At 51.1% G+C, this 23,908-nt stretch overlaps 1 protein-coding gene across 1 annotated transcript in view; it reads right to left on the bottom strand.

The window, feature by feature from the left end:
* MYOCD (myocardin) overlaps positions 1 to 10,739 on the bottom strand; it is a 34,151-nt gene extending 23,412 nt beyond the window's left edge. The window contains exons 1-2 of the mRNA XM_033518805.1: positions 10,345 to 10,739; positions 1,569 to 1,634 (exon numbers count right to left, since the gene is read on the bottom strand). Of these exons, the coding sequence (XP_033374696.1) occupies positions 1,569 to 1,634; positions 10,345 to 10,399 (121 nt within the window). The 5' untranslated portion in view covers positions 10,400 to 10,739. The remainder of the gene's footprint in view (positions 1 to 1,568; positions 1,635 to 10,344) is intronic.
* Positions 10,740 to 23,908: the final 13,169 nt, after the last annotated feature.

A 23,908-nucleotide genomic window follows, 5' to 3' on the forward strand; every position in this document is an offset into this window, starting at 1 on the left:
GAAACCAGACTGCAAAATGTCAGCCTAGAAGTTGGGAGTGCAAAGAAGCTGTAAGTAACAGGAAAATACCCTTCAGTTGCCATCAAATGTATTTGGCTGAATACTTGGCCATGTGCAAGGTTGGAGATGTTGTGTGCCACGTGTGACAGCGCAGCCTCGCAGAGCAGCCCCAGGTGTAGAAACCTCTCAGGGGGCACTGCTGCCCCATGCTCTTGCATTACTCTAACAAATATCACAGGATTTTGTCTAAAGCTTCAGCTCCTGGAGTCTTGTGATCAAAGCATAAAATCTGAATGATTAGAGAAATAAACAGGTGAAAAATTGAAAGAGTATGCATTTATCAGTCTTAAAACCATTGGTCATTTTGGCAGTCATGATTTTGTCATCCTGCTCACATTTTCCTAATGCTTGGTGCTGACAGAAACGTCCTGAGAAGGAGTCAGTTGTTCTGTCTGTTCAGCACAATCCTCCAGGAGCGACAGGGCAGGTCAGGGTGCAGCAAGCAGTGCTAGAGCCATGCTCTCAGAGAGAGGTGGTGTTCTGCTGCTTAGGCAAGAGCTCCATCACAGCCTTCAAAGGCAACCAGAAGAGACAGCAGTGACACAGCCTCTGGAAAATGGTGACCTTAGCAGTGAACCCAAGGGGTCCTTGATGAGACAGAAAGGATAATCCTCTACCTGGGTCCCAGGTAACCACAGATTTGCACATGGAGCCTGAGCTAGGTCAGGATGGAGTGTTCCACTGAGCAGGGCTGAGCTCCCAACATCCTTTCTCCAGTGGTGCTACAGCTTTCATGATGCACCTGCAGGTGCAGAAGGGGATGGTTTTCATTCACTGACTTTTTGGGCTCTAGCAGCTGACTCCCCGGTGCAGAATCATTTCATGATAATGCTGTCCTGGAGTTTGTCCTTCAGGCTTGAGGTGAGCAGGGGTGGATGGGGTCAGAGGGGGAACACATTTGTCACTCTGCAGCAAGTAGAGGGTTCACTGGCCTGAGGTGTTCCCTGACAGCTCTGCCCTGGGGGTCCTGCCTGAGCACAGAGCTGGGTAAGTCTCAATCCCCCAGGGATTGCTGTCTGCACCAGGGCCAAGGCAGGTCCCCAGAGCTGCCTTCCTCTCCAGCATCCTGGAATGAGCCCTCTCATCCTCTTCCTTGTCCTGTCACAGAGGTTCCTGGCTTTTACAGGAGGACAGGAGATTCTCTGCTCTTGCCTAGTGAACAGCTTTGTGAGTTCTCTGCTGTGCTGGATGTGCTTGTCCTGCTGCAGTGACCTCTGGGACAGGGAGCTCTGCAGCTGAAATTTTGGATGGTGTAAGGAAAGCATCTCTCCTGACTTCAGTTTGAGCAGGGGCATTATAGTCTGTGTGATAAATGCGCTGTACAGCAGCAGGGATCATAATATTTCTGCAGGGCTGGAAGCAAAGTCCCCCTGGAAGCACTTTTCTCTGAGCTGTGGGGATCTGAGCTGGTGCCACACAGTGCCCCAGCAGTGCCCAGGATGAACACAGGAGAGCCAGGATGAGCTCTCCTCTGAGCCAGGATGAAAAAGGCAGAAGGGGATACTCACGTGGCATGATGCCTTGGTCTGCCAGCTGCTCACGGGTCCTTCTCTGCTGCAGCCGTAGCTGTAAAACTGTGAGAGAGACAGTGTCAGGGAAAGGGGCAGGATGGTACTGAGGAGATAATGCACAAAATGTGTAGGGTTTGTGTGTGGCACACAGGTCTGGCACTGATCCCTGCTGCTGCTGGACCAGCCTGGTGAACAATTTAGCTCATCCCATCACCCAGGTAACCTGTGCTGTGAATTAGGTTTTGCAAATTTGTCTTCAGGAGGACACCTGTATCACAAAGTAAACCACAAAAGTCAGTTCCATGCTGTCCTGCTGGAAGCTCAGCAGAGCTGAGACACCTCAGTGACAACATAACCACACACTGCCCTGCCCACCAGCACAGCTCCAGGCTGCTTCTCCTCAGCTGCCTGGAATGAGCTGGGGTTGGAAGGAAAAGAAAGGCAAGAACAGCATTTTTGTCCTTGGGAACAACCTGCTGAGCTCTGCCAACAGCTCATGTCTACAATGAGTAGAATGTCATCTCCTGGGATGTGGGATGGAGCTGAAAAATAATCCCTTCCAGAGCAGTTCCCAAAGCATGAGGCTCCCTGAAATGCCATTGCTTGTGACTTTTCCATGTCCTCTGTACAAACCATGTTTCACATTCAGGGCAAATGTTTAGTGAAGGTTCCATATGGGACAATCATCTCCTGCCAAATTCCAGCACTTCTTTGGACACCAAAGATAGGTTCTTGCTGCGAGGGAAAAATGTATCCTCCAGTATGTGGTAAAGTCTGTGTGTGTGCTGTTCTTCTTAACCCAGGGTGAAGCTGATGGCTGAAGTCACTGGCAGACCTTGCTGCCAGGGGGGTTTTTAGGTCTCCTCTGCCCCATGGCACCACCCCAGTCAGTGCTGGCTCTGCCTGTGGACACGGATTTAGACCCTCACACTCTGGGTACCTACACTGCACCCAGTTATGTGCACCCCCTCATCCTCCTCAGGGACCCCCAGAACCAAATGAGACAGTCCATGCTCTGGGAATGCCCATGTTTCCTCCTGGGCTATGCAGGCAGGTTAAAGATAACCAGCTCCTGGCTGGGATCTCACACAGGGTGAGCTCTATCCCAGTTCCTCTGTGTAGAACCCTCCCTGTGACTGCTCAGAATGCTGAACAGCTGTGCAGGGCTTGCTTTCCCTGAGGAAGAGAAAGATCTTTATGGAACAGGTGAGTTAAGGGAGGTCAGAAACTGCAAGAACAAAAGCAATCTGTCACTCACCCAAGAATGGTTCTCTGCTCTCCTAGTCCTGGTGCAGTACCCCAGGCATTAAAGCCTCCTGCCTTCAACTGAGGCAATTTACATACAACATCATTATTAACATTATTAACAGAGAGACAGCAAAGCCTTCTCGAGTCACATACACCACCCTGCCAAGGACACAGCAGTGCCCCATTGGGCTGTAAAATATCCTGAGTGAGGATCCTCCATCACTTCCCTTCACAGCTCCCACGTGTGCCAAATTATTTGCACCATTTCACTCCGACTTCCGACACAGCCAGACCAAGTGATGTACCACATCCACATGGGCAAGGGGGATCCTAACAGTCTGTGCATTCAGGGCCCACATTCCCTGCTGCTTCTGCTTCTTTCATAGCCCTTCCTAGCAAACAAACATTCCCCAGCCCCCTGGAGCAGCCAGCTGTCAGCCAGGCTGGTGAGGAGAAAAAGGAAAGGGTACAAATCCCCTTGGAGCATAGCTCAGAAGGTGATGATGACTTCCCGTGTGGTGGGTGTAAGATTCATCATCTGTCCTGCTGCAAAAAGTGATGAAAACATGTGGGTTTCACTGCCATAGCTCTCCCACTGCTTGGCTGCAGGAGCAGCCCTTGGGAGCCCAAATTCCCCAGATTCTGCTGCCTCCCAGTGAGCAGAGCACAGTCTGGGATCCCCCCACTGCAGCTGGCCCATGCTCCCCCTCAGCCTCTCCTTTGCCTCCTGCCCTGTGCACAGGCTGTCACAGAGAGGTTCTGGGACCATGCAATGAGACTTTTGTGCAATTTGGGTTTTGTGCTGATGGGTAGAAAGGCTGTGACCCAGCAATGTCACTGACTGCTCTGGTGGGAGAGCTGAGCAATTCCATGGGCAGATCACCTCCCCTGGACAGGGAATTCATCACAGGCCATGCTGAGCCCACAAATGTCCTTAAGCCTGGCTCATCCTTTAGCTCCAGGGCAAGGAGGAAAATCCAGCCTTGTCTGTTCAGGACATGCTGTCAAAAAATGTGAGGACAGTCCAGTGCAAGTAGCAGCCACTTCCAGGAGCAGCACACGCTCAACAGCTGAAACAGTTATTTCAGCCACCAAATATTCATCCCAGTCTGGACCTCCTCATGCAGTAGGATACATGACTTGGCTCTCAAATATTTCTATGAACTTCCAAAACCTGTTGTAAACGCAGTGGACAGTGTCAGACAAAAGTGCTGAACATCCCTGCACAAGAGGAAAGCAGCCTCTGAGGCAATGCTGCAGCTTGGCAGACACCAGCTTAGGGCTTGCACCTTTCCCTTAAAACCAACAGTGCTTAAAACCAGGGCTGGAGGAGCCCCTGGCACCATCCAAATCAGCACTTAGCTGCTGCTTTCCTGGAAGCTGTGTCTGACCCCAGTTGCATTCCTTTCCTCTTTGCTGCATCTCTGGAGGCCTGAGCTCTGACTGCTGTATGGGAATTAAATTTTCATGGAGATTCTTATTTTTCAAGGGAACTGCTCTGCTAACACTTCAGAGGAGCACATCATAGGAAAAGTGGTGGCTGGAGCACTGAAGAGACAATCTTGGTCCCACCCCCCCAGCATCTTTGTCTGCCTGCACACCAGTTTGGATGGTGAGAAGTGCCAGCCAGTGCATGCTGGTCATCCTGTGCCACCAGCAGCTGAGAAAGCCTTGCTTTCAGCACTCCTGCTCCCTCCTGGGGTACCTGGGATGCTGAGAGACATGGCAGACCTATCCCAGTGAATTAACTTGTGAACTTTTTTGTTATAAATACTGCTCACTCCTATGCTAGCAGCAAGTCCTGTTCACTGATATTGGCTTCCAGAAATGTTCTGTGCAGTAGGGCTGTGCCAGTGGTGCAGACAAAACCTCCTGGCATCAGTCAGGCTGCCTCTGGTGGCCCAAGCTTTGAGCACTGCCTGTGACTTGCAGTCATGAGTCATGCTCCTCCCTAGGAGCTGACCTCAGAGCTGCAGAAAGCCCAGAGGAGAGCTTGGGCCTTGCCTGGCCTGGTGATGCACAGAAAAGATGTGTTCAAATCATCTCTCCACCCCAGGAACAGGCAGATCTGGCCATCTGCTTCAGCCTGTGAGGCCACCTTGAGTGTGGTGCTCAGCAGACAATCAGGTGGGATGGGAATTTTGTCACTGTATCGGAGCATCCCCACACTGGGGTACTGCCAGAGCACTCCCACACCTTCCTGTCCTTGGGGAACTGGCTTGAGCAGCACAGGGGGCTGAGCAGCATGAGGCACATGTCCCATGGAGAGGGGGAAGTGGCCTCCTCACCCTTCTCACAGGGTTCAGGACTAGGACAGGCAGGCAAAGCCATGGCTGACCTGACCTAGTGTTGGGGCTGTTGTGTCTCCAAGGAGGAGACCACTGAAAAAGCAGCAGCAAGTCACTGTCCCTTCTGCCACCAGCTGCTCATTCCTGCCCTGGTGGTTCAGAGCTGGGCTCTGGGGAGTGTGAGTGATCCTCAGGGGTGCACAGGGTGGGGACAGCTCTGCTGGGCTTGGGGGAGTTGGCAACAAACTGGGAGTGGGGAGGGGGGACTCCTGTTGGCAACAGCAGCAGTTTTCTTGCCCACCAAGCAGCAGCTGAGGAAAGGTGAAACACAGGCCTGTCCATGGCCATGGTGTGTACCAGAGGAACCTGGTGACCTGCCCCTGCTCACACACTGACTGGCACAAAGTGGCCCTGGAATCAGAATATCCAGAGTTGGAAGGGATTCACAAGGATCATTAAGTCCAAATCCTGGCCTTGTTTTGCACCCAAGGCACCTTTGGAAGGCAGGGCTGCTGCTGGCTGTGAGACTGACTTTCCATTTAATGTCTGAGGTATTGTGTGAGCCTGCTGAAGAAGAGGAGCTGCCCCATGGGACCCTTTGACTGTCCCGAGGTCCCAGCAGGGCAGGATCAGGGCTGGCACTCTGGCAGGTCCAATCATCTTGTTCATGGCCCTGTGTCTTTTCCTTTCAGCTGCAGCAGGAGCAGGAGTCAGTTCTCAAAGCAGGATGTGGGCAGGACCCTGGGGCTCCTTCCCAGCTGAGCAGCAGGCTGGCATCAAACTGCAGCGTGGAGGATTCTGAGCTCGTGACAAACCAGCCAGCCTCCTTGGTGCTGACACAGCTGAGTCTCACAGGGCTTTTCTGAGCTGCTGCTCTGCAAAAACACCTTGGCCAGGCTTTGTTCTGAGCCCCTCTGACAACATGACCTCTGTGGGACCTGTGTGAGCAGAGGTGAAGCTGGAAATGGCACTGCTCAGCCAGGACAGCCATGGACAGCCCTGGTCAGTCCTTTCCCAGGGAGGCACTGCTCTATCTCTGCCTGTGATGTCACTTCAGAGCTGGGAGCATTTTACTTCTAACAGACAAATATGTGTGTGTTACCTGGGAGACTGCACTGAAAAATCTCTGCATGGCTGAGAAGTACATTTCTAACCCCAAATCCAGGACTCCAGGCACCTTGGAAGTGACACTAGGCTAGCACAGGTGGCTAGCAAAGAGCCCAGACCACCAAGTGGGCAGAACCAGCTGTGAAATCCCTCTGAATCCAGCATAATGAGCAACCCCAGCCTCACCATGGTCCTGAGAACAGGCTCTCCCCTTGCAGTCACCCCTTCAGCACCCCCAGACAGATGTCCCCTGAAGCACAGTGAGGTGAGTTTGATCTGTGCTATAACACATGCTTTCCTGACGAAGAAATATATGACTGCCCATTAAAACACTGAGGGATAAGATGCCAGAAAATCGAAACCAAGCACAAACTGATCTATATCAAGTCTGTCTTTTACAAAAACTTCACAAAACAGTCTCATCAGCTACAGCAAGGCCATGGTTTGAACACACACACGCTGACTGTGACCTGTATGAGTTCATGATCTGAGAGGAAACACAGGCGCATGCTTTATCTTTGGACACCAGGAAAATCAAAATAAAGGTTCTGCCAAAATGCCTGGCCAAACACCCTACCAAGACCTATTCTCTTCTGCCTTTATTGACCTGCTGATTCTGGTCCAAATCACTCTCGCCACTGGATCAGACAGAATAAATTCCTCTCCCATCTCAGTTTCATTCAAGCCCTATGTGTAAGCATGAATAGTTTCCTCCATGGAGCCAGGCAAGTCTTCTCTGCAAACCCACACCCATGTGTCCACAATTAGGTCCTGGTACCCCATGCCAAGCCATGCAGAGCCTCATTCATAGTGTTAAACTTTCACTTCTCACCAATTATCTGAATTACCAATGAAGTTAGGCAGATGTTGGCCTGGTAAGCTCTTTCCATAGAGCTGAAATAAAAGGTCAGGGCTAAGGTTGGATCTACATTTGTCAGCTTTGTTTGCTTTGTCTGATGCCGATGCTTCTCCACTGCTGGAGAACAATTGGTTTGTACTCAGAGCAAGAGATCACATAAATGATCATCTCTGGGAAGAGTTAAATGTGTTTCTGGAACAGAACTTGGATGTCCTGTTGATTTAGTGCAATCCCATTGATAGCTGGATCGTATGGGACAGCATGGCAGACTTGAAGAATCATCATTCCTGCAAAATTTGTCAGGATGACCTCAGATCAGAGTATTTATCTTTGGCCAAACAGACAAAATAAAGAGGCACACAGATCCTTGAGGAAGGGAAGCGGGACCCTGCAGGGTTTCAGCATGGTGGTGATTTTCTCTCCCTCTGGAGTGGTTCCTGTGCCTGGCACTGGCATAGCCACTGTCCCTCCTCATGGCACAGCTGTGCTGGTCCTTCACTGGGACCACTGGAGAGACAAGAGCAGGAGAAATGGCTGTGGCACTCAAGGGATGATTGCAGGGCACACTGAGCAGAGCCACTGCCCCCACCAGAGCAGCCTTTCCTGGGTAAACACACTTCTGCTCGCTACTGCTGCTGTCAGATGGAAGTGAGGGGCAGGAGAGCTGGCCCTGGAGCCACACCAGTGCCACCATCTTCCAGCTGCCATCTCCTTGCTCCACTTTCTGCCTGGTGCATAACAGAGGTTAAAGGGATTCTGGAAGGAGGGAACAAGTAATGCATCTCCAGCTCCCCTTAACACACTCACATAGCTCCTTCAGCTGCTCAGCGCGTGCAGGCCAGAGAGAGACAGCAAAAGTTTAGCTATTAAGATTTACTTTAGCCCTCTTTAATATTGGCCTGGAATCCTTCAAAAGGGATTCAGACTCATCATGAGTCATGGAGCACAGCTAATCCTTCCCAAACCTGGGGAGCAAACAGAGCCTCTCACCTGCCGGCTCAAGAGCGTTTCCAAAGCGATGGCACACAGCTCAGCGTGGCTCCTTGGGGCTTGGCATTTCTGGGGCTGATCCCTCCTGCCTCTGCAAGCTACAGAGCTCCAGAACTGCTGCTGTCCCGTGTCACAGCCCCCTGAGCCATGCAAGACAGTGTGGGGCACAGCCATGGGCTGTTTGAGACTTTCAAGCCTCTCCCAAGCGGATGGAGGATGGTAAATCAGAGCTCTGCACCTCCTGCCATCCTCGTGGGGCTTTACAGCTGACAAAGCCTGCACACAGAGCAGGGATGCCACAGGAAATTGTGCCACAGAGACTTTGCAAAGAACAGAGATTCCATGAAACGTTAGCTTCTTCTTCTCTGTTGCCCATGTTATAAAAAATCCAGCAGAAACTGAAAGCAGCTTTATTGACTTATTTGGGTTTCTCAGCATCCTGGTCTCCTCCTGCCTCACACACTGTGACAAACCAGGACTGTGCTGTGGCCGTGTCCCACAGCCACGGGGACAGCGTGGTGCAAGCACACATTTGGGATGTTGGTGAGCCCAGCTCCAACAAAATCAACAGGCAGATAAATCTTGTCAAATGGGAAGCCTGCCTTTCACCAGGCCATAGCAAGGGATAGCAGTTGTGGGAATAAATCATGAACTAAAGAATGCCCCACAAATTGACTGTCCCAGAAATGCTGAAAGGCACGAGAATTTATGGATGCAAAGACCCACAAAGTTTACTTTTCCTGGAGAATCATTTAAAAAATATGTTTAGAGAGCCCACTGTTGGTTCCATAATAAAGCCAGCTTACAAATAAACCAGAAATGAGCCTTAAAAACAATCTTGGTTCACTTGAAAAGAATGCAGGGACAATGCACAGCCCGTCCTCTGCTCCTCAGGGAGGTGGCAGTGTTGCTTTGTACATGCTGGAGGAATTGTTATAGACTGAGATTTTTTTCAAACGAACAGCAGTGTACCATAATATACCAACAAAATTTAAGGAATGACTTAATCAAATGAAATGTAAGATCAGAGTGATATGGAAACCACACCAAAGACCTGGACCCAGGCTTTGTATAATTCAGCCAGACTAGGACACTTGTGTTTGCACACACACTCTGGGGTTTTCAACCAATTGCCAACTTTGTATTTGCTGAGAAAACAAAGTTTAAGTTGACCACCCAGCTATCTAAGAGATCCTGATAACACCACTCATGTCTCCCATCAGTATCATAAATCTCCCATTCCATTATCTACAATGAGTAAGGAGGCAAAAACACACACGGCGTGGGTGACATGCCAGACCGGGTGCATGCTCCAACGTGACTGCCCTGTCTGGATTTAAAGCATCCCGTACAGCACATGCAGCTGATTTATCTGCACATCCTCACAGATAATACTCCCAGCGACAACTGGGAAGGTCAGAGAAAGCACCTTGAGAGCGTTTTTTTTCCTGCATTACTGTTAAAATCGGCAGTATGTTATGATCATTAAAAAACCTGCAAGCAGGGATACCCACTCCCAAATTGAGTACACTTGCTATAGATATAGCCAGTGATTAAAGGCACGAACATCCAGCAGAGGGGCTGATCTAGAAGCGACCATGCCATAGTTCACCTTCACTCACCTTCACTCAGTGAAAGTCCTCGGAGAAGCCCCTGCCTGTGCCTCCCCTGACTCACGAGCCGGAGGCATGTTTTACTCACAAACCCTCCGCAAGCGGCAATCAATTGTGTGCCTCTGGTTTTATTTCTCTGATGATGTCACTTTAAATACTTTTCATGTTCCATTTGTTATTTTTACTTCTAAAAATGACGCATTTCTTCAAATCCATTTTTCTCCAATTAGTCACAACTTAATGGAACAAGCTCGGCTGCCTGCCTGTCAGAGTGTCAGGCCCGTCCTCTCCGTGGTTTATCCCACACGGACCCGCAACAGCACCTGGAGTACACGGGCAGCATTAGGCACCTTGTTTATCCCAGATGCCCTTTTGGCTTCCTGCCCAAATCCTTTGCAGCAGGAGAACCGGGAACTGAAGTTTTACCAAAATAAACCACAGGCATAAATCAAAGACAGCGAAAAACCAGGAGGAAAAAAGCAAGAAAGAGGAAGGAAGATGCGTCTCTCCACTTGTGGAACAGCCTCTGTAAGAGCAAAGCCGTGACAGCTCCACAACCCCTCGGGTCTTTGCTCACATGCTGCTTCCCAACATTTAATGCACAACCGTCTGTGGCTGCGGCTTGGCAGAGAGAGAAGTTTTAAGAGAAATCTCAAGGTTTTCCCTACCTGATCTGAACTTGCTCCGAATCAGCAAGGAGTGCTCAGACCCCAGGAGTGTCATGGTGACTCAGGGACCAGATCCAGACGCCCCTCACTTAAACCATTCACTTCCTCCACAGGGCAAAGCCGACCAAACCGTGCCTGGTGCTCAGGATTCATCCAGCTCTCCTGGACTCTCCGGGCGCTTTTACAGCCGGCTGGCAAGGAGCAGCAAGTGGCTTTGTAAGATTTGGTCCCATCCAGCAGTGACCCTGCACAGACACCAAGTGCTCCCCCTGGGCTGTGTTGAACTAATTAACGTGGAGCCAGCAGGAGCCTCCTCCCGCCCGGAGTTTACTACAGCAGCTGGGTGTCCTGGCTGATGTCATCGTCTAGCGGGGAGCAGCGACTATCGGAAAGGGTCTTAGCAAAGACAGAAGTTTGATATCTGATCCTAATTACTACCGGCCGTACGCAGCCAATCCGGGCTCAGCCGACTTTGGGAGCCGCTGGAAATATCAACAGAGCCGGGGCTTAACTCTTTGCAGCGAGCTGGGACACGGCTCCCGGCCCTCAGCGGGGCTGGGGGGGCTCAGCTCCCGAAGGGGAGGGCAGGGCTGGGCTGGGGACAAGTGTCCCGGCCAGAGGGTGGCTTTGGGACCGGTGTTCCACCTGAGCCCTGCCTCGGGTGCGCTCCCCGCCAGGGACGGGGCTGCTGCTGCTGCTGCCCTGCTCCCACGGACCGGGGAGTGAGCAGGGGCTGCTCTGCTGTGCCACCGGGGTGTCCCCAGTGCCACCTGGGTGTCCCCAGTGCCACCGGGGTGTCCTCAGTGCCACCGAGGTGTCCCCAGTGCTGTGCCCAGAGCTCCGTGTCACCGAGGTGTCCCCAGTGCCACCTGGGTGTCCCCAGTGCCACCGGGGTGTCCCCAGTGCTGTGCCCAGAGCTCCGTGTCACCGGGGTGTCCCCAGTGCCACCTGGGTGTCCTCAGTGCCACCTGGGTGTCCTCAGTGCTGTGCCCAGAGCTCCGTGTCACCGGGGTGTCCCCAGTGCCACCTGGGTGTCCCTGATGTTGTGCTCAGAGCTCTGTGTCACCTGGGTGTCCCCAGTGCTATGTCCAGAGCCTTGTGTCACCTGGGTGTCCCCAGTGCCACCTGGGTGTCCCCAGTGCTGTCCCCAGAGCTCTGCTGCTCTGCACACTCCTTTCTGGTGCCTGGCTGTATCCAAGGGATTTTCCATCTGAGTGGCTCCCCTGGGCTCCCTCGTGTGCTGTGGCACTCGGACAGGGGATGTGTGAGGCAGGGCTGAACCTCAGCTCAGTCTCCTGTGCCACAGCGATCCCAAGGAGGCTGAGGATGCTGTTGTAATGGAGGATCCCTCCCCACCTACCAAACACTCTCAGAGAAGAGAAGCCGATTACAAACACACAAAATAAAGAGAAACAGACCCTTTGAGCTCCTCTTTCCCGAGCCCACATCTGGTTCACTTGAGTGGATGAGCTGCTGGCACCTTTTAACGTGGAATGTGAGTAGTACAAGCCAAGCTAAGTCAAGGACAGAGCTCAGCTTCCCTGATGTGTGGGTCTCACCTAGGAAGCTGCCTAAATTCCCTCTAGGTCATAAAAATACTTCAGGACTGATATGAAGCTTTGTTTGGATTGGTTTTTGGTTGGTTTTTATTTTACTTTATTTTAATCCCATGTTTTCTGGGAAGTATCCCAAACAATTTGGGTTGGGGATGGGAGTTTCAGGGCTTCTACACTCATGGTCCTGGAGGCTCTGATTCATCAGTGTCCCAACACAGCAGAGAACTCCTGGGGTCTCTCACCCTCATGCAGTCCATGGGATGGAAGCACAGAATTATTTAGGTTGGAAAAGACCTCTAAGATAATCCAGTTCTACTGTCAAGCCACCACTGCTCATGTCTCTAAGCAGCTAATCTACACATTTATTGAACATTTCCAGGGATGGCCATTCCACCACTCCCCTGGGTGGCCTGTTCCAATGCCTGAACACTCTTTCAGTGAAGAAATTTTTCCTAATCCTGGCAAGACTTCAGACCATTTCTTCTTGGCCTATTGCTTGTTACCTGTCAGCTGAGGTTAATGGGGCTGTCCTGAGCTGAGCTCCCTGCTTACAGTGGGTGGGATGTGATTTCCTGCTTATGCTACATCTGATGAAGTGGATTTTCCTTAATGACTGGCAAGGGAGAGACAATTTAAATAAATTGGTCTTCAAGCACTGAGCTGAGCTGGTAAACAGAGTTCTACTGTATTGTCTAGCAAGGTGGCCAAAACCTTGTTCCTTACTATTTTTTCCTAATGTTCAGTAATTGAAATATCCTCTCTAATGGAGTTTACGTCACAATCACAACAACAAAGTAACCCCACCACTCAGCAGAACCATGAACAGCTCAAGGACAGGGCAGGGCTCATTGACACCCTGTGTTTCCAACTGCAGGGTTTTGTACTTTTTTGTTTTACAAACTCCTGTTTGATTTACTGCTCCTGCTGGCCAAAGCTCTACTCAGATATCCCTGCTCCCTTTGGAGTTTCTAATTCCTTCCCTCCCTCCCAGATGGAGATACATCTTTCTTAGGATGCCTGTAACAAGCTCTAATTTGTTGACTCATTTCAGCAAATTGCTCAAGTGCTAAGCTCACAGTCCAGAGCTGGTGTTTCCCTGTGATGGTCCTTACGTGAGACTCAGCCCTGACCACGAACTATTGATGTCCTCAGGAAACAGAACAAAGTTGTCTCTCATAAACCTCAGCAGCAAGGACAGGACTGAGATCCCACCACTGATTCTGAGCCATTTGCCTGGCTGCTGCCTGCTTTAGGTAGCCAAGAAATATTTATTCCCCAACAAGGTCCTCATGAGTTTCCAGAGCTGGCATTGCCCAGCCCTTGTGTCTTGGCCATGTCTGCACTGCAGTCACGGCTCAGCTCTGAAAAGGGCCTCACCACCAGCTGCATCACCACCTGTCTCTGGAAGGTGACACAGTCACACTGTCCCTGCAGAGACCACAACTGCTTCCCATTCCCCTGTTCCCAGCTCTGCTATAAGCACCTCTGTTGTAAACCAGGTCATCTTGACTGCAGTGAGTGAAAGAGTGAGCCTTAAATGTCAGAATAAATTAGTCATGGCAGGGAATTCCTTTGAACTGAGAAGTCACACCCCAGAGCCATAGGGATATCAGCTCTGTGCTGCTCACCAGATCCCGAGAAGCCATCCCTTCTGATCTTCCAACACACCCTATTGTTTATGGGACTGATGTATTTTAAAGCAGATTGTTTGTTTGTAGATTTGCAACTATGGGAAAAAGAACCAAATTGAGCTGAAGTTCCAGTGAAGCCCCTCTGGGGACTCGGAGGGATCAGTGTGTGACAGTGCCTGTGCCAAAGAAGGGGGGTTTCCCCAAACCTGGTGTTCTGCCAGTCCTGTCTGCTCAGATTGCCCTCTCCTGTGGGAATGAGACTGCTTTGTCTTTGATTTCTTTTCTCTAGCACCTGGCAGCTCCGTTTGGGACAGACCTCTCCTGCCATGGCCTTATTTCTTGACTCCACAGCATGCTCTGGAAAGGCAGATCTGATGGTGTGAGCTCCCAGCCCTGACTCTCCCATCCCGTGGGTAGGGAAGCAATAATTTGCTGCTGCTGGTGCAGCTGTGGTGTCCAAGGTCCCATGGGGAGGGACAGCTGTGCTGGCACACAGCTCTGTGCTGAACATCCCCAGGCTGGCACAACTCTGAACCCTGAAGGAGTGGGAAGGCTGGAAAAAGAGTTGCCTTTACAAATATGTTGCTCAGGAGGAGTGCATTCTTCCATTCATGCCCAATACAGAGTACAGAGCAGTAGCCAAGGGCAGGTATCACAGGGAAACCAGTAGCCAAGGCTCACAAGGAGCTCTGGACATCATTTGAAGATGCTACTGCCAGGATGCCACCACTGTGATAGAGAATGGAAGAAGAAATCTTCCCCTGAGAAAGAATTTTCACTGAACTGCCCATTAGTGCACCTGAATTCAGGACAGATATGAACCTCCTGCTCTGAGGCTGCACCAGCAAAGCTCCAGCCATGCTGCTCATCATGGCTTTTAGGAATCTGAAGAGAAATTATCTTCTCTTTGTGTGCCTGAGACATACCTGGGGTTGAATTGCACAGAAAAGAGCTCCTGTGGCTTTCACATGGCAACCAGTCAGGATGTTCCTCTCCAGGACCTGGGACAGACAGAAGCTTTCTGAGCTGGAGCAAGTGAGGCAGCAGTGTCTCTGCCACAGTGAACAGAGGTGGCCTCTAGGGACTGGCTCAGAAAGATCCTGGCTGTCCTAGCTCATGCTCAGAGCATGGGATTTTCTTTGGTCAGGGAGCTGGAAGCAGGGATGGTCCAATCCTTCACATCTGATAGCTCCTGGTAAGCACCACTGCAGCAGCATTTCACTGTCCTGAATTTGCCACTGTCTGCCAGGCTTTTAAATGGTCTGTCCCCTCCCTATCTCCTCACAGAGCTTGAGGGCTGGAATTTATGGCAGAGATGTCATGAGCTCTTCCCATTCCGACAGCAGACAGCCTTGCTTGAATTGGAGCTGTGAACTATTTATCACAGTGCTCCAAGCATCCAAGCAAGGTTCCTCAATTTATGAAGGTCCAGAAGATATTATGCAATTGACAACATGAACACAAAAATACTTCTGCACTTTGCTAAAGCTACTATTAAGCTGCCTGATGTTTTCATCATAATATTTATTTCTTTGTAAATACACTAAATTCTCCAATCCCGACTCAAAACAGAAAGATCAGAGAATGAAAATAGGGAGATGACATAGCTGTTTAAAGATTATGTAAAATGTTTTTTACTAGCATAAATATTTGATTGTAAATCTCTGGCTGTTGTGTTTACTGAGCAGGGATGTGCAGTGAGTGCAGAGAGCTGCCACAGCCGGGCACTGTGCTGGAGGCTGTCCCACGTCCCATGTCCCACGTCCCATGTCCCATGTCCCATGTCCCATGTCCCATGTCCCATGTCCCACGTCCCTGCCAGTTCCTCCCTGCGTGCTCCAGGCTGCAGGAACCCTGGCACTCATCCCTGACTGCCTGGCTCAGGCAGATTGTCACTACTGCCACACAGACTGCTCCGTCAGCCCTCAGGACAGAGGGGATCAGAGCAGGTGAAGGAGGAGTTAAAGGCTCAGGGTCTGAGGCTGGTTTGAGGGAGGTCAGCAGCAGGGGTGATGCTCTCCATGGGGTCCCTGGCTGGAGCACAGTGCTCAGGTCAAGTGGGCTGTGCTGGCAGGAGCTCAAGGCACTCAGGGACCTCCTGTGTCCCGTGCAGAGCAGGGGGAAGGGCCAGGCCAGACACGGCCCATGCTGTCCAGAGCCATGGGGTGGGCGTGGGATGGGAGATACCAGTAGCTGCCTCCTGACTCATGACCGTGGTGGGACACCAAGGTCAGGGCTCTGGCCTCGGTGGGAGGTCCAGCATGCCCTGAGCATGGCCCTGGTGTGGACTCCCAGGCAGGGGGGGGTCTGACTCCCCTGTCCCTGTGGGGAGGAGAACTGGGGAAAGGCTCTGTGAATTCCCTGCAGGCACAGCTGAGGGGGGTGTACAGTGAGTGGGACTGTGAATTTCTGCGTTTCACAGCTGGGGCAGGCAAATTTCTATTTTAATCCACTGGAGATGACATTCTGGGGATGGTTTCCCAATGGAGCTGGTGACTTGCTCCCTTCAAGGGACTTCTCTCACACCCACGACTGTTCTGATGTCTTGGGCCACAAGCAGGATGCTCCAGGTGCTGAGCTCCCCTTGAAGTGGTGCCTGGGGTAAGACTCTAACGCTGCCACCTCGCCAGTGCCTTGTGCAGGCTGCAAACCAAGCCTGGAGCAGGCTGCCTGTGTCCTTCCTCCTGTAGCCAGCCCCATGCTCACCACAGCGAGGGTCCAAGCACTCATTCCCAGCCCCAGGCTGTGCTGCTGTGTAGCTCTGTGTGCTGTCCAGTGGTTCTCCTGCCTTTCCTGCCAGCCAAAGGTGCACTCCCACCAAGCAGCCCTCATCCCCAGGCTCAGGGGCTCTGCCAGAGCATGAGGAGGGTGAGCCTGGGGCCGGGGTGATGTCCCTACAAGCAGCATGTCCCAGCCAGCTGGACTGGTGAGAGGAGCTGCATGACCAGTGCAGAGGGCAGTGAGGAACATGTGAGGCCAAGCTGGTGTGTTTTGCAGCAGAGCCCTTGGCTGCTTTCTGGGTGGCCAGTGCAGGCAGGAAGGATCTCGTGCCTGGTCTGGCTGCTCCAAGCACTGGTGACTCGGTGGCTGGCTGGAAATGAGGGAGAGAAGCAATGGCAATGCCACTATCACCCCCAAGCCCCCAGATAATCTGTTCTGCTGACCCATGTCCCTTCTCACCCTTCACTCTGTGGGTGTTTCCAGAGCTCCTTGGCAGTGCAGGTGCCCGAGGGGCTGCATGAGTGGTCCATGGAGCAGCTGGATGTCCGGGCAGTGCAGGCACTGCCAGGCTCTGGAGCCAAGGGGGACGAGCCTGCAGCACCCCAAGAGCTGAGGAGGCTCCACAGGGCCTGGCCAGGGGTGACCTGGCTTCTGTTCCCTCTGCAGCGGGACTTTGGGCAAGTCACGTCTCTGTTCGGTTTCCTTATCTCTAACTGGCCGTAATGAGGCTAACCCCTCTGTAAAGCTCTTGGAAATCTCCCACCGAGCAGGGCCAGATAAGAGCTGTGTTGCTCTAAGCCCTGCAGCAGCTCCAGAGCTCGAGGCTTCCCCACAGAGCAGCCTGCACTGCCCCATCTCCACGGACACACTGATGCTCCCACCCGCATCCCTCCCTCGTGCCCACGGAGCCACCGCGGCACCGCTCGTTTGGTGCTCAGCCCTAAACGAGGAGCTGTTTTGGGGAGGGGAGTGACAAACACTGGCGAGGGATACAAAGCAAAGCTGGGCCTGGGTTAGTGGCGAGCAGAGCTAAAGCCCCAGATATACATCGGATGGGCTGGGAGCATTATGTATTCCTGGAATGCCTTCTGGTCTTTATTAAAATGAAACCACAGCCAGCCCAAGAGAGCTCATCGCCCAGGCACCGGGCCAAGTATAAGTTACTTCTACAAATATTTATTTAACCATATCAATGACAAACTCTTTTGTATAAATGTTTTTATTTAATCATAATTTACCAATTATTTTAAATCAATTGTTTGCCTGGTTTCTAAACACTAATCAAGAGGCTTGCATTAGCATTACTCAGGCGGATTAGATGCGTTATTTCTCTGAATCTTATGCCATTGCTTGCCTGCCTTGGCCATGGAAGAGGGTGCAGATGGATCCCAAATTTCACTCCAACTGTCAGATTGCTGGAGGACTGTGCATGCAGCATCGCCAGCCCTCCCCACCCAGGTGACCTCTGGACTCAGCAGAGTGCCTCAGGCACAGGGATGCACAGACACTGATCCCACCTGGTGCTCCCAGGACAGGACTTTCTTCTGGTCTCAGGAGATGTCCCCATCACTGATGTGTTGAGTGCCCTACCCTTCCCCTGTTTAACCCTTATACCTGAGTCCAGAACTTTTACTGCTGTTCCTCAGCTCCCCTCAGCCCAGCTCTGGTAGGAATATGTGAGCATGGCCACAGTGCTTTGGGACAGAACAGGAGCCATCTCCCTCTCACACATGGACCTTCTCCAGCCCAATTCTCTCACCTCTGCTCCTGACATTAGACAATGCTGAAAAACAGAGAATCTGCACTTCTGCAGGGCTCTGCCTGCTCAGGAGGTGAGCTGTGGTGAGGGCACCCAGCAGCACTTACAGCACACAGCAGCCTTGGGAAGCATCTCATCCTGCACAGCCATGCAGACCTGGGGCAGGAACAGGAATCTGCTTGTTGCCATCTGCACACGCTGTTTATTTATAAAATTTCAGGCTGCTACTGTCCTGCACCTTGGCTCGCTGCTCGCAGCGCCTGCTGCAAGCTCCGCTCACGCACGGGTCTGTTCAGCATCTGCCTTTCCAGCCCTGGAGCTGCCAGCTTCCCTAGAACCCGATTCCCCCCACAGCTCTCCACAGGGCACTGGCCTTTTGCTGCCAAAATCCCCCTCATAAGATCTTTTTTCGCTGTCTTCCTCCACCAGTTGCTGTCTGCTCAGAAATGGGAGCGGTGCTGCTGTGAAGCCGGGAGAGCTGGGGCTTTATCCCACTTCCAGCAGCCTCCCCTCGGTCTGTGCTACTCAAGGAGGAGAGAAAGCAGAGACTTTGAAATTCTCCCTGATGGGGAGGGGCATGGAGGTACCAAGGTTTGCAAAACACAGACTTGGGAATGAATAACTTGGTCACAGCACTGCAGCAGAGACCCAAAATCACCGGCAAACTTCTTCCAAGATAATTAAACCCCAAACAAACAAAAAGAGGAATTGGACCAACTTGGATAGAACTATGGGACTTACCTACTATTTTAAAGACGACAAAAATAGAAATCAGTGCTGTATATAACCTTGTAATGTTTATGTTTGGGTTTTTTCTGACTAATGAGAAATAGAGGTACCGCTAGAGCCCGAGCAGTGCAAACATGGGCTGTGTGTGCCTGTGGCCAGAGCTCTGTAACCAAACAATATCACAGCACTGGGGACAGGAACTGCCTGCTGCTGGCTTGGGAACACACAGGGAAGGTCTTTGGACAGGTCTCTGAAATGCTGTGCAAACACAGACCTGCCACTCTAATGCAGATGAAAGGAAAACTTCTGGAAATGAAATCATTCTGCACACTGCTCTGAAAAGCCTTTCAGTTCTGAGGGAAAATGAGCCAAATGTGCCTGTTTTATGATCTCTTATTTCTTACAAACTCCTGTTTAGAAATTAACTTATTTTTTCTCCCTTTTTCTTTTATTTGGAAGTACTGAGGGATTTTTCAGAGCCTCAGCTCTCTGGGTGAGAAGGAGGAGACTCTCTGGGAAGCGCACACCTGACCCGTGCTGGCTGTGGGACGCAGTTCCTCCCTGTGCAGGTGCTGCCTTTGGCCCCTGCTCTGTGACAGCTGCATTCATCCTTCCCTACTGGACTGCCCAAAAATGAGATGTGGAGTTCAGCTTCCACCCCTTCTCACAGGCTGCAAGGTGTGACAGTTTTTCCTGACCAAGACAATGTGGAGATCCCCGAGGCCCTTGGTCCACTGCAACATCTGAGTCTGTTCAGTGTGAACACCACAGGACTGGGTGGTCCAAAGGGATCAAAGAGTTTGAAGCCACAGTAAGAAAAAGGAATTGCCTGGCAATGATCTACAGGACAGGCAAAATCCAGTGCAAACCATCTCTGCTGTGAAATAGCAAATACTTGTTCAGGACAGGGACAGCTGTAGAAAAGTAAATGTGCTGTAGGACATTCATTCCAATTTATTGCCTCTGAGGAGTGGGCCCCACGCCATGCAGCTTCAGACCCCTAATCCCAAACTGGTCACCCAGACACATCTGGAAATGTTAAATATACTGGGGAGCAAGGAAGGATTCCTGGATTCTGTATTCATTTTAGGCTGAGTATTTACGTAAGATACTTTTCTTATCTTCCTGAACTATTTATAGTTTTGTTTGTATGTTTGGGACACAGACTATCCTACTATGCTTCAATAAATCTGAAATATCTTTGCTGACAAAAAGAAATGTCGTCTGCTGTTCATGGAAAGAGGGAAATCTTTGTATTGGGCTACTTGTACAGTTAATGTTTTAGCAAATGCTCTCTGGGCAGATGTTGACTCATACAAATTCTTAATTTTCATTTATTTTATGAAAAAAAAAGAAGCTGACACTCAGTGTCTGAGTCAAAGAGCATCCATACTGTGATACCTAGGAATAACCTAGACAAAATAAATCTTCCTTCCCAAAGATCTTACATCACTATCACTCCCCACCACACAGATCAAGACGATGTAAAATGTCTTTTGAAGGGCTGCCATCACCAGAAAGGTGCTGATGATGTAAAAAATGAGGCTTATTCCCACACGGAATTTCAGGGTTAATCCCCAAACAATCCACCTGCCACTGAGCTGGGAACCAGCTCTGACACTGGGTAACCTGGGAAAGGGAGTGAGAAAGGGGCAAAATAAATAGTGATGGGGGGAGCAGTAATAAAGAAACATGTGTTGTTTTTTTTTTGTCATGTGAGGGAAGTTTTTTGATTTTTATATAAGGTATGGGATACTGCAAGTGACAGGCTGCTCTTATTTTGGGCTCAGCACAGGTAATTTTGTCAGGTTGCCAAGCAGGGTGATTTAAATAACTCCCTCCAAGCCTCTTTTAATAAAACCATCTCTAAACACATCCAGTTTCTCCAGACAAAAGGTACAGAGGGAGCTTCACAGAGTCCTTGGATTAGTGTAAAATGAGATTTATGGATTCCCTGTGAGTGGGCTGCCTCCGTATCCCAGTGGGGGTGGCAGGCACAGCCCCAGGACTTCTCTCCTGGAGTGGTTTCAGGGCTGTTGGTGCCGAGATTGAAGGTGTGGGGCGAGGGAAAGCCAAGGTGTGCTCAGCCCTGGCCCCATCCCACGGGCTCCGAGGGGCAGCTCGTGAGCTACCTTCCACCCCCAACAATGAAAATAGACAGCTCTGCTCCTTTAATATGCCTTAAATATTCTGGAAATGAAAGGAGGCAGGTTAGCTTGATTTCATTTACTCTGAGATTTTATTTTAATGTAGGTTTGATAACTAAATGGAAAACAAATGTGGGATATTAAAGGGAGGCGACCCAGCCCAGCGGCGGGAACAGGACCGGTGCAGGAACATTTTTCTAAAGATCCCTTCTGGAATGTTATTTTGAACTCCTTGAAACGCCAAAGGTTTTTAGACATTGTGTGTTTTGTTAAGTGTCCCTCGGGAACACTGGGTTTAAAATTAGTCAAACTCTTTCACTTTTTTAAACCCTACCCTAAAATAGTTGATATAAAATTTGGTGGGAATTCTGCTGAGAGCTTAAATTGGCTGATACAGACGACCTAATGGAAACGACATTGGGGGAAAAAATGTGAAAAACCTGGTTTTCTTTCTGGCTTCCAATGACATAATCAGGACATGGCAGGACTGCCTGCTCCTCTGAGCATGGCCCTGACCCTGGGGCTCTGGTCACCAGTTTCCCTCGAACGGGAGAAGGAGGGAAGCAGCTGGGAGAGAGCTAAAAGAGGGAGATGACTGCTCTGGTACGGTACTGCCCGTCCTCTGTGGTTGGATTCCTCTGTGGGCTGACGTTCATCCCCCTCAGAGTGCAGGGCCTGGAGAGCAGCTCAGCAACACCCACATCTCTGTTCAGAGGTGTGTGGTAGAGCCATTCCCTCTGAGGGGACACCTGGCTGGTCCTCGTGCTCCGGACAGGAGGAGCAGACAGGATTTGACTGAAAAGGAGCTCTGGGGGACACCTCCAGGCTCATCTTCCTGACAAACATCTTTGTGACAGCTTCTGGATGAGCCTGTGTCACCTTGCCCTCCAAAAGGTTGTTTTGGGCCTGTTGTGCTCTGTGGGGTGTGAGGAAGGGTGGCACTGGCAGCAGCCACCTCTCCTCCATCAGCTCCTCCCAGGTCAGCCCTGAGCTGTGCTGGTTCAAAACACGTCCCAGAAACACGTCTGGGACCTTCCCCAGCCCGGTAGCTTATTTATTGGAGTCATTTTGTCACTTTGGGAGATAAAGCTGCCTTCACACACCTCAGGTTCCTCTCAGCAGAGCTGGGAGATAAGGGCTAAGGGGTGATGGCTCCTACTTGCCGTGAGCCTCGTGGATTTGGAGGACAGGCCCCTTTGGGAAGCCACCTCTGCTATCACTTTGACAGGTGACAGCTGTGCTCTGAGCAGCCAGCCACAGGCAGAGATTAGCCAAATGTGTCTCCTGCCCAGAGTGTTCAGACTCTCCTGACGTGGCTTCACAACCCAGAATGGGAAAGGATTTTGAGTTGAGATAGGGGGCTTTACTCAGGAATGGCCTGACCTAAGGACCTTGCTATCAGCAGCCACCACACCGGGGGCTCTTCCCAGGAGGTGATAAGAGGGAGGAGGGGCTGTTCTGCTGCCACAGACACCAGTTTAGTGTCTGGAGTGCAGGGGATGAGAGAGACCTTTGCATTCTGCTTTCTGCCCCGAGGAGTGCCAGGGACACACCGGCATCAGGGCAGCCACCTGGGGAAGGGGGAAATCCTTTGGGGAGGCAAACTTGGGCAAACTCTTGCTTTGTGACTGAGAATACACTTGATTTAGGGGGTATCCAGATTTCTGTGGAAGTTATATCAGCCACTCAGAGAGGCACTTGCACTTCACAAGCACAGCCACATCAGCCAGGCATGTCCTGAGGCCTCTGTCTGGCAGAGTGTGGGAGCAGGGCTGCTGAGCATGGGGTCCAGAGGAGGTGGGATGTGCTGTGGGAAGGGGTGAACCAGTTGTGGAGAGCAGGTTCTTCCAGCAATGGTGCAAGGGCTGCTGGAGGGCAGATCAGAAGTCAGCCAAGAGCAACACGTGTCATTGCAGATGTGCAGGGTCACCGGCTCTGGGGGCTGTGGGAGCACCTCAGGTTGGAGAATACTTCAGGAGAAAGAGCAGTGGCTGGCACAGATGCTCAGGGAACCTGCCTTTGTCACCAGCCAGCTCAGGGAAGTCCCTCACCAGCAAGTCACTTCTTGGCCTGCTTCCTCTCCCACACGGGGTTTTGTTAGATGTTAAATTCCTCCGGATGGGGGTGTCCCTCGTCATGGTCTGACTCCTGTTCTTGTTACCTCATTGTAGAAGGCATTTTTCTGGAATTTGTGAACTCTTGCCTGTCCAGTCAGACTGCCTGGAGCTCCCTGCAGCTTTCTGCAGACTTTTGCTTCCCAGGCATGCCCGATCTATAGGTCAGAGTGCGCAGCCAGGCACAAGAGAGGCACGTATTCCAGGCAGGACTACGCATCCGTGGCATGCCTCTATTGCAGGGTATTCAGGGTATTTCAGTTCTGGTAGCACTGAAAAATGGCATTCCTCATGGTACCCACATTTTCATGCCAAACTAAACTTTCTTGTCCTTTTCAGAGGTATTTATAGATGGGAATCTTGACAAGAATGAGTTTCTGTTTTGAAAGGAATAGTTTTGTTTATTACCAGCTCTGATTTGAGTGCGTGTTTGTGTGTGCATGTGCTCAAAGGTGCGAGCAAGTGACAAAAATGCTGCCTAAAGAATGTGCTAAGTGAATCCCTAGAGAGAATAATGAGGAAAAATGAGACAGTCTTTGAACTGGATGTTGAAAAGCTTGACAGAAGCAAATATGCTCCTCCTGGATGGTGCATGGGGCCAAGGAGAAGGGGCAGTGGCACTGGCAGGGTCCCAGTCCTGGTGTGTTCTGTGACAGGGGAACCTTTTCTTCCACGCTGCAGGCTGGCCTCACCTCACTGCAGCACGGCTGGCTCGGCTCCAGGGCCTTGCAGAAAGGAACTGGGTTTGTCCAGAGGAAAACCACTGGGGCTGCCCTCAGTTCAACTCTCTATACTGACCTCTGAGCTGGGCTGGGAGGATGGGCTTGCTGGGGGGACAAGATATTCCAGCATGGAAAGAGTGCTGTCAGTCAGGAGAGGGGTCACTCAGCAGAGGGGTCACTCAGCA

The sequence above is a fragment of the Parus major genome, chromosome 18 (assembly GCF_001522545.3).
Source record: "Parus major isolate Abel chromosome 18, Parus_major1.1, whole genome shotgun sequence".
Classification (NCBI taxonomy): Eukaryota; Metazoa; Chordata; class Aves; order Passeriformes; family Paridae; genus Parus; species Parus major.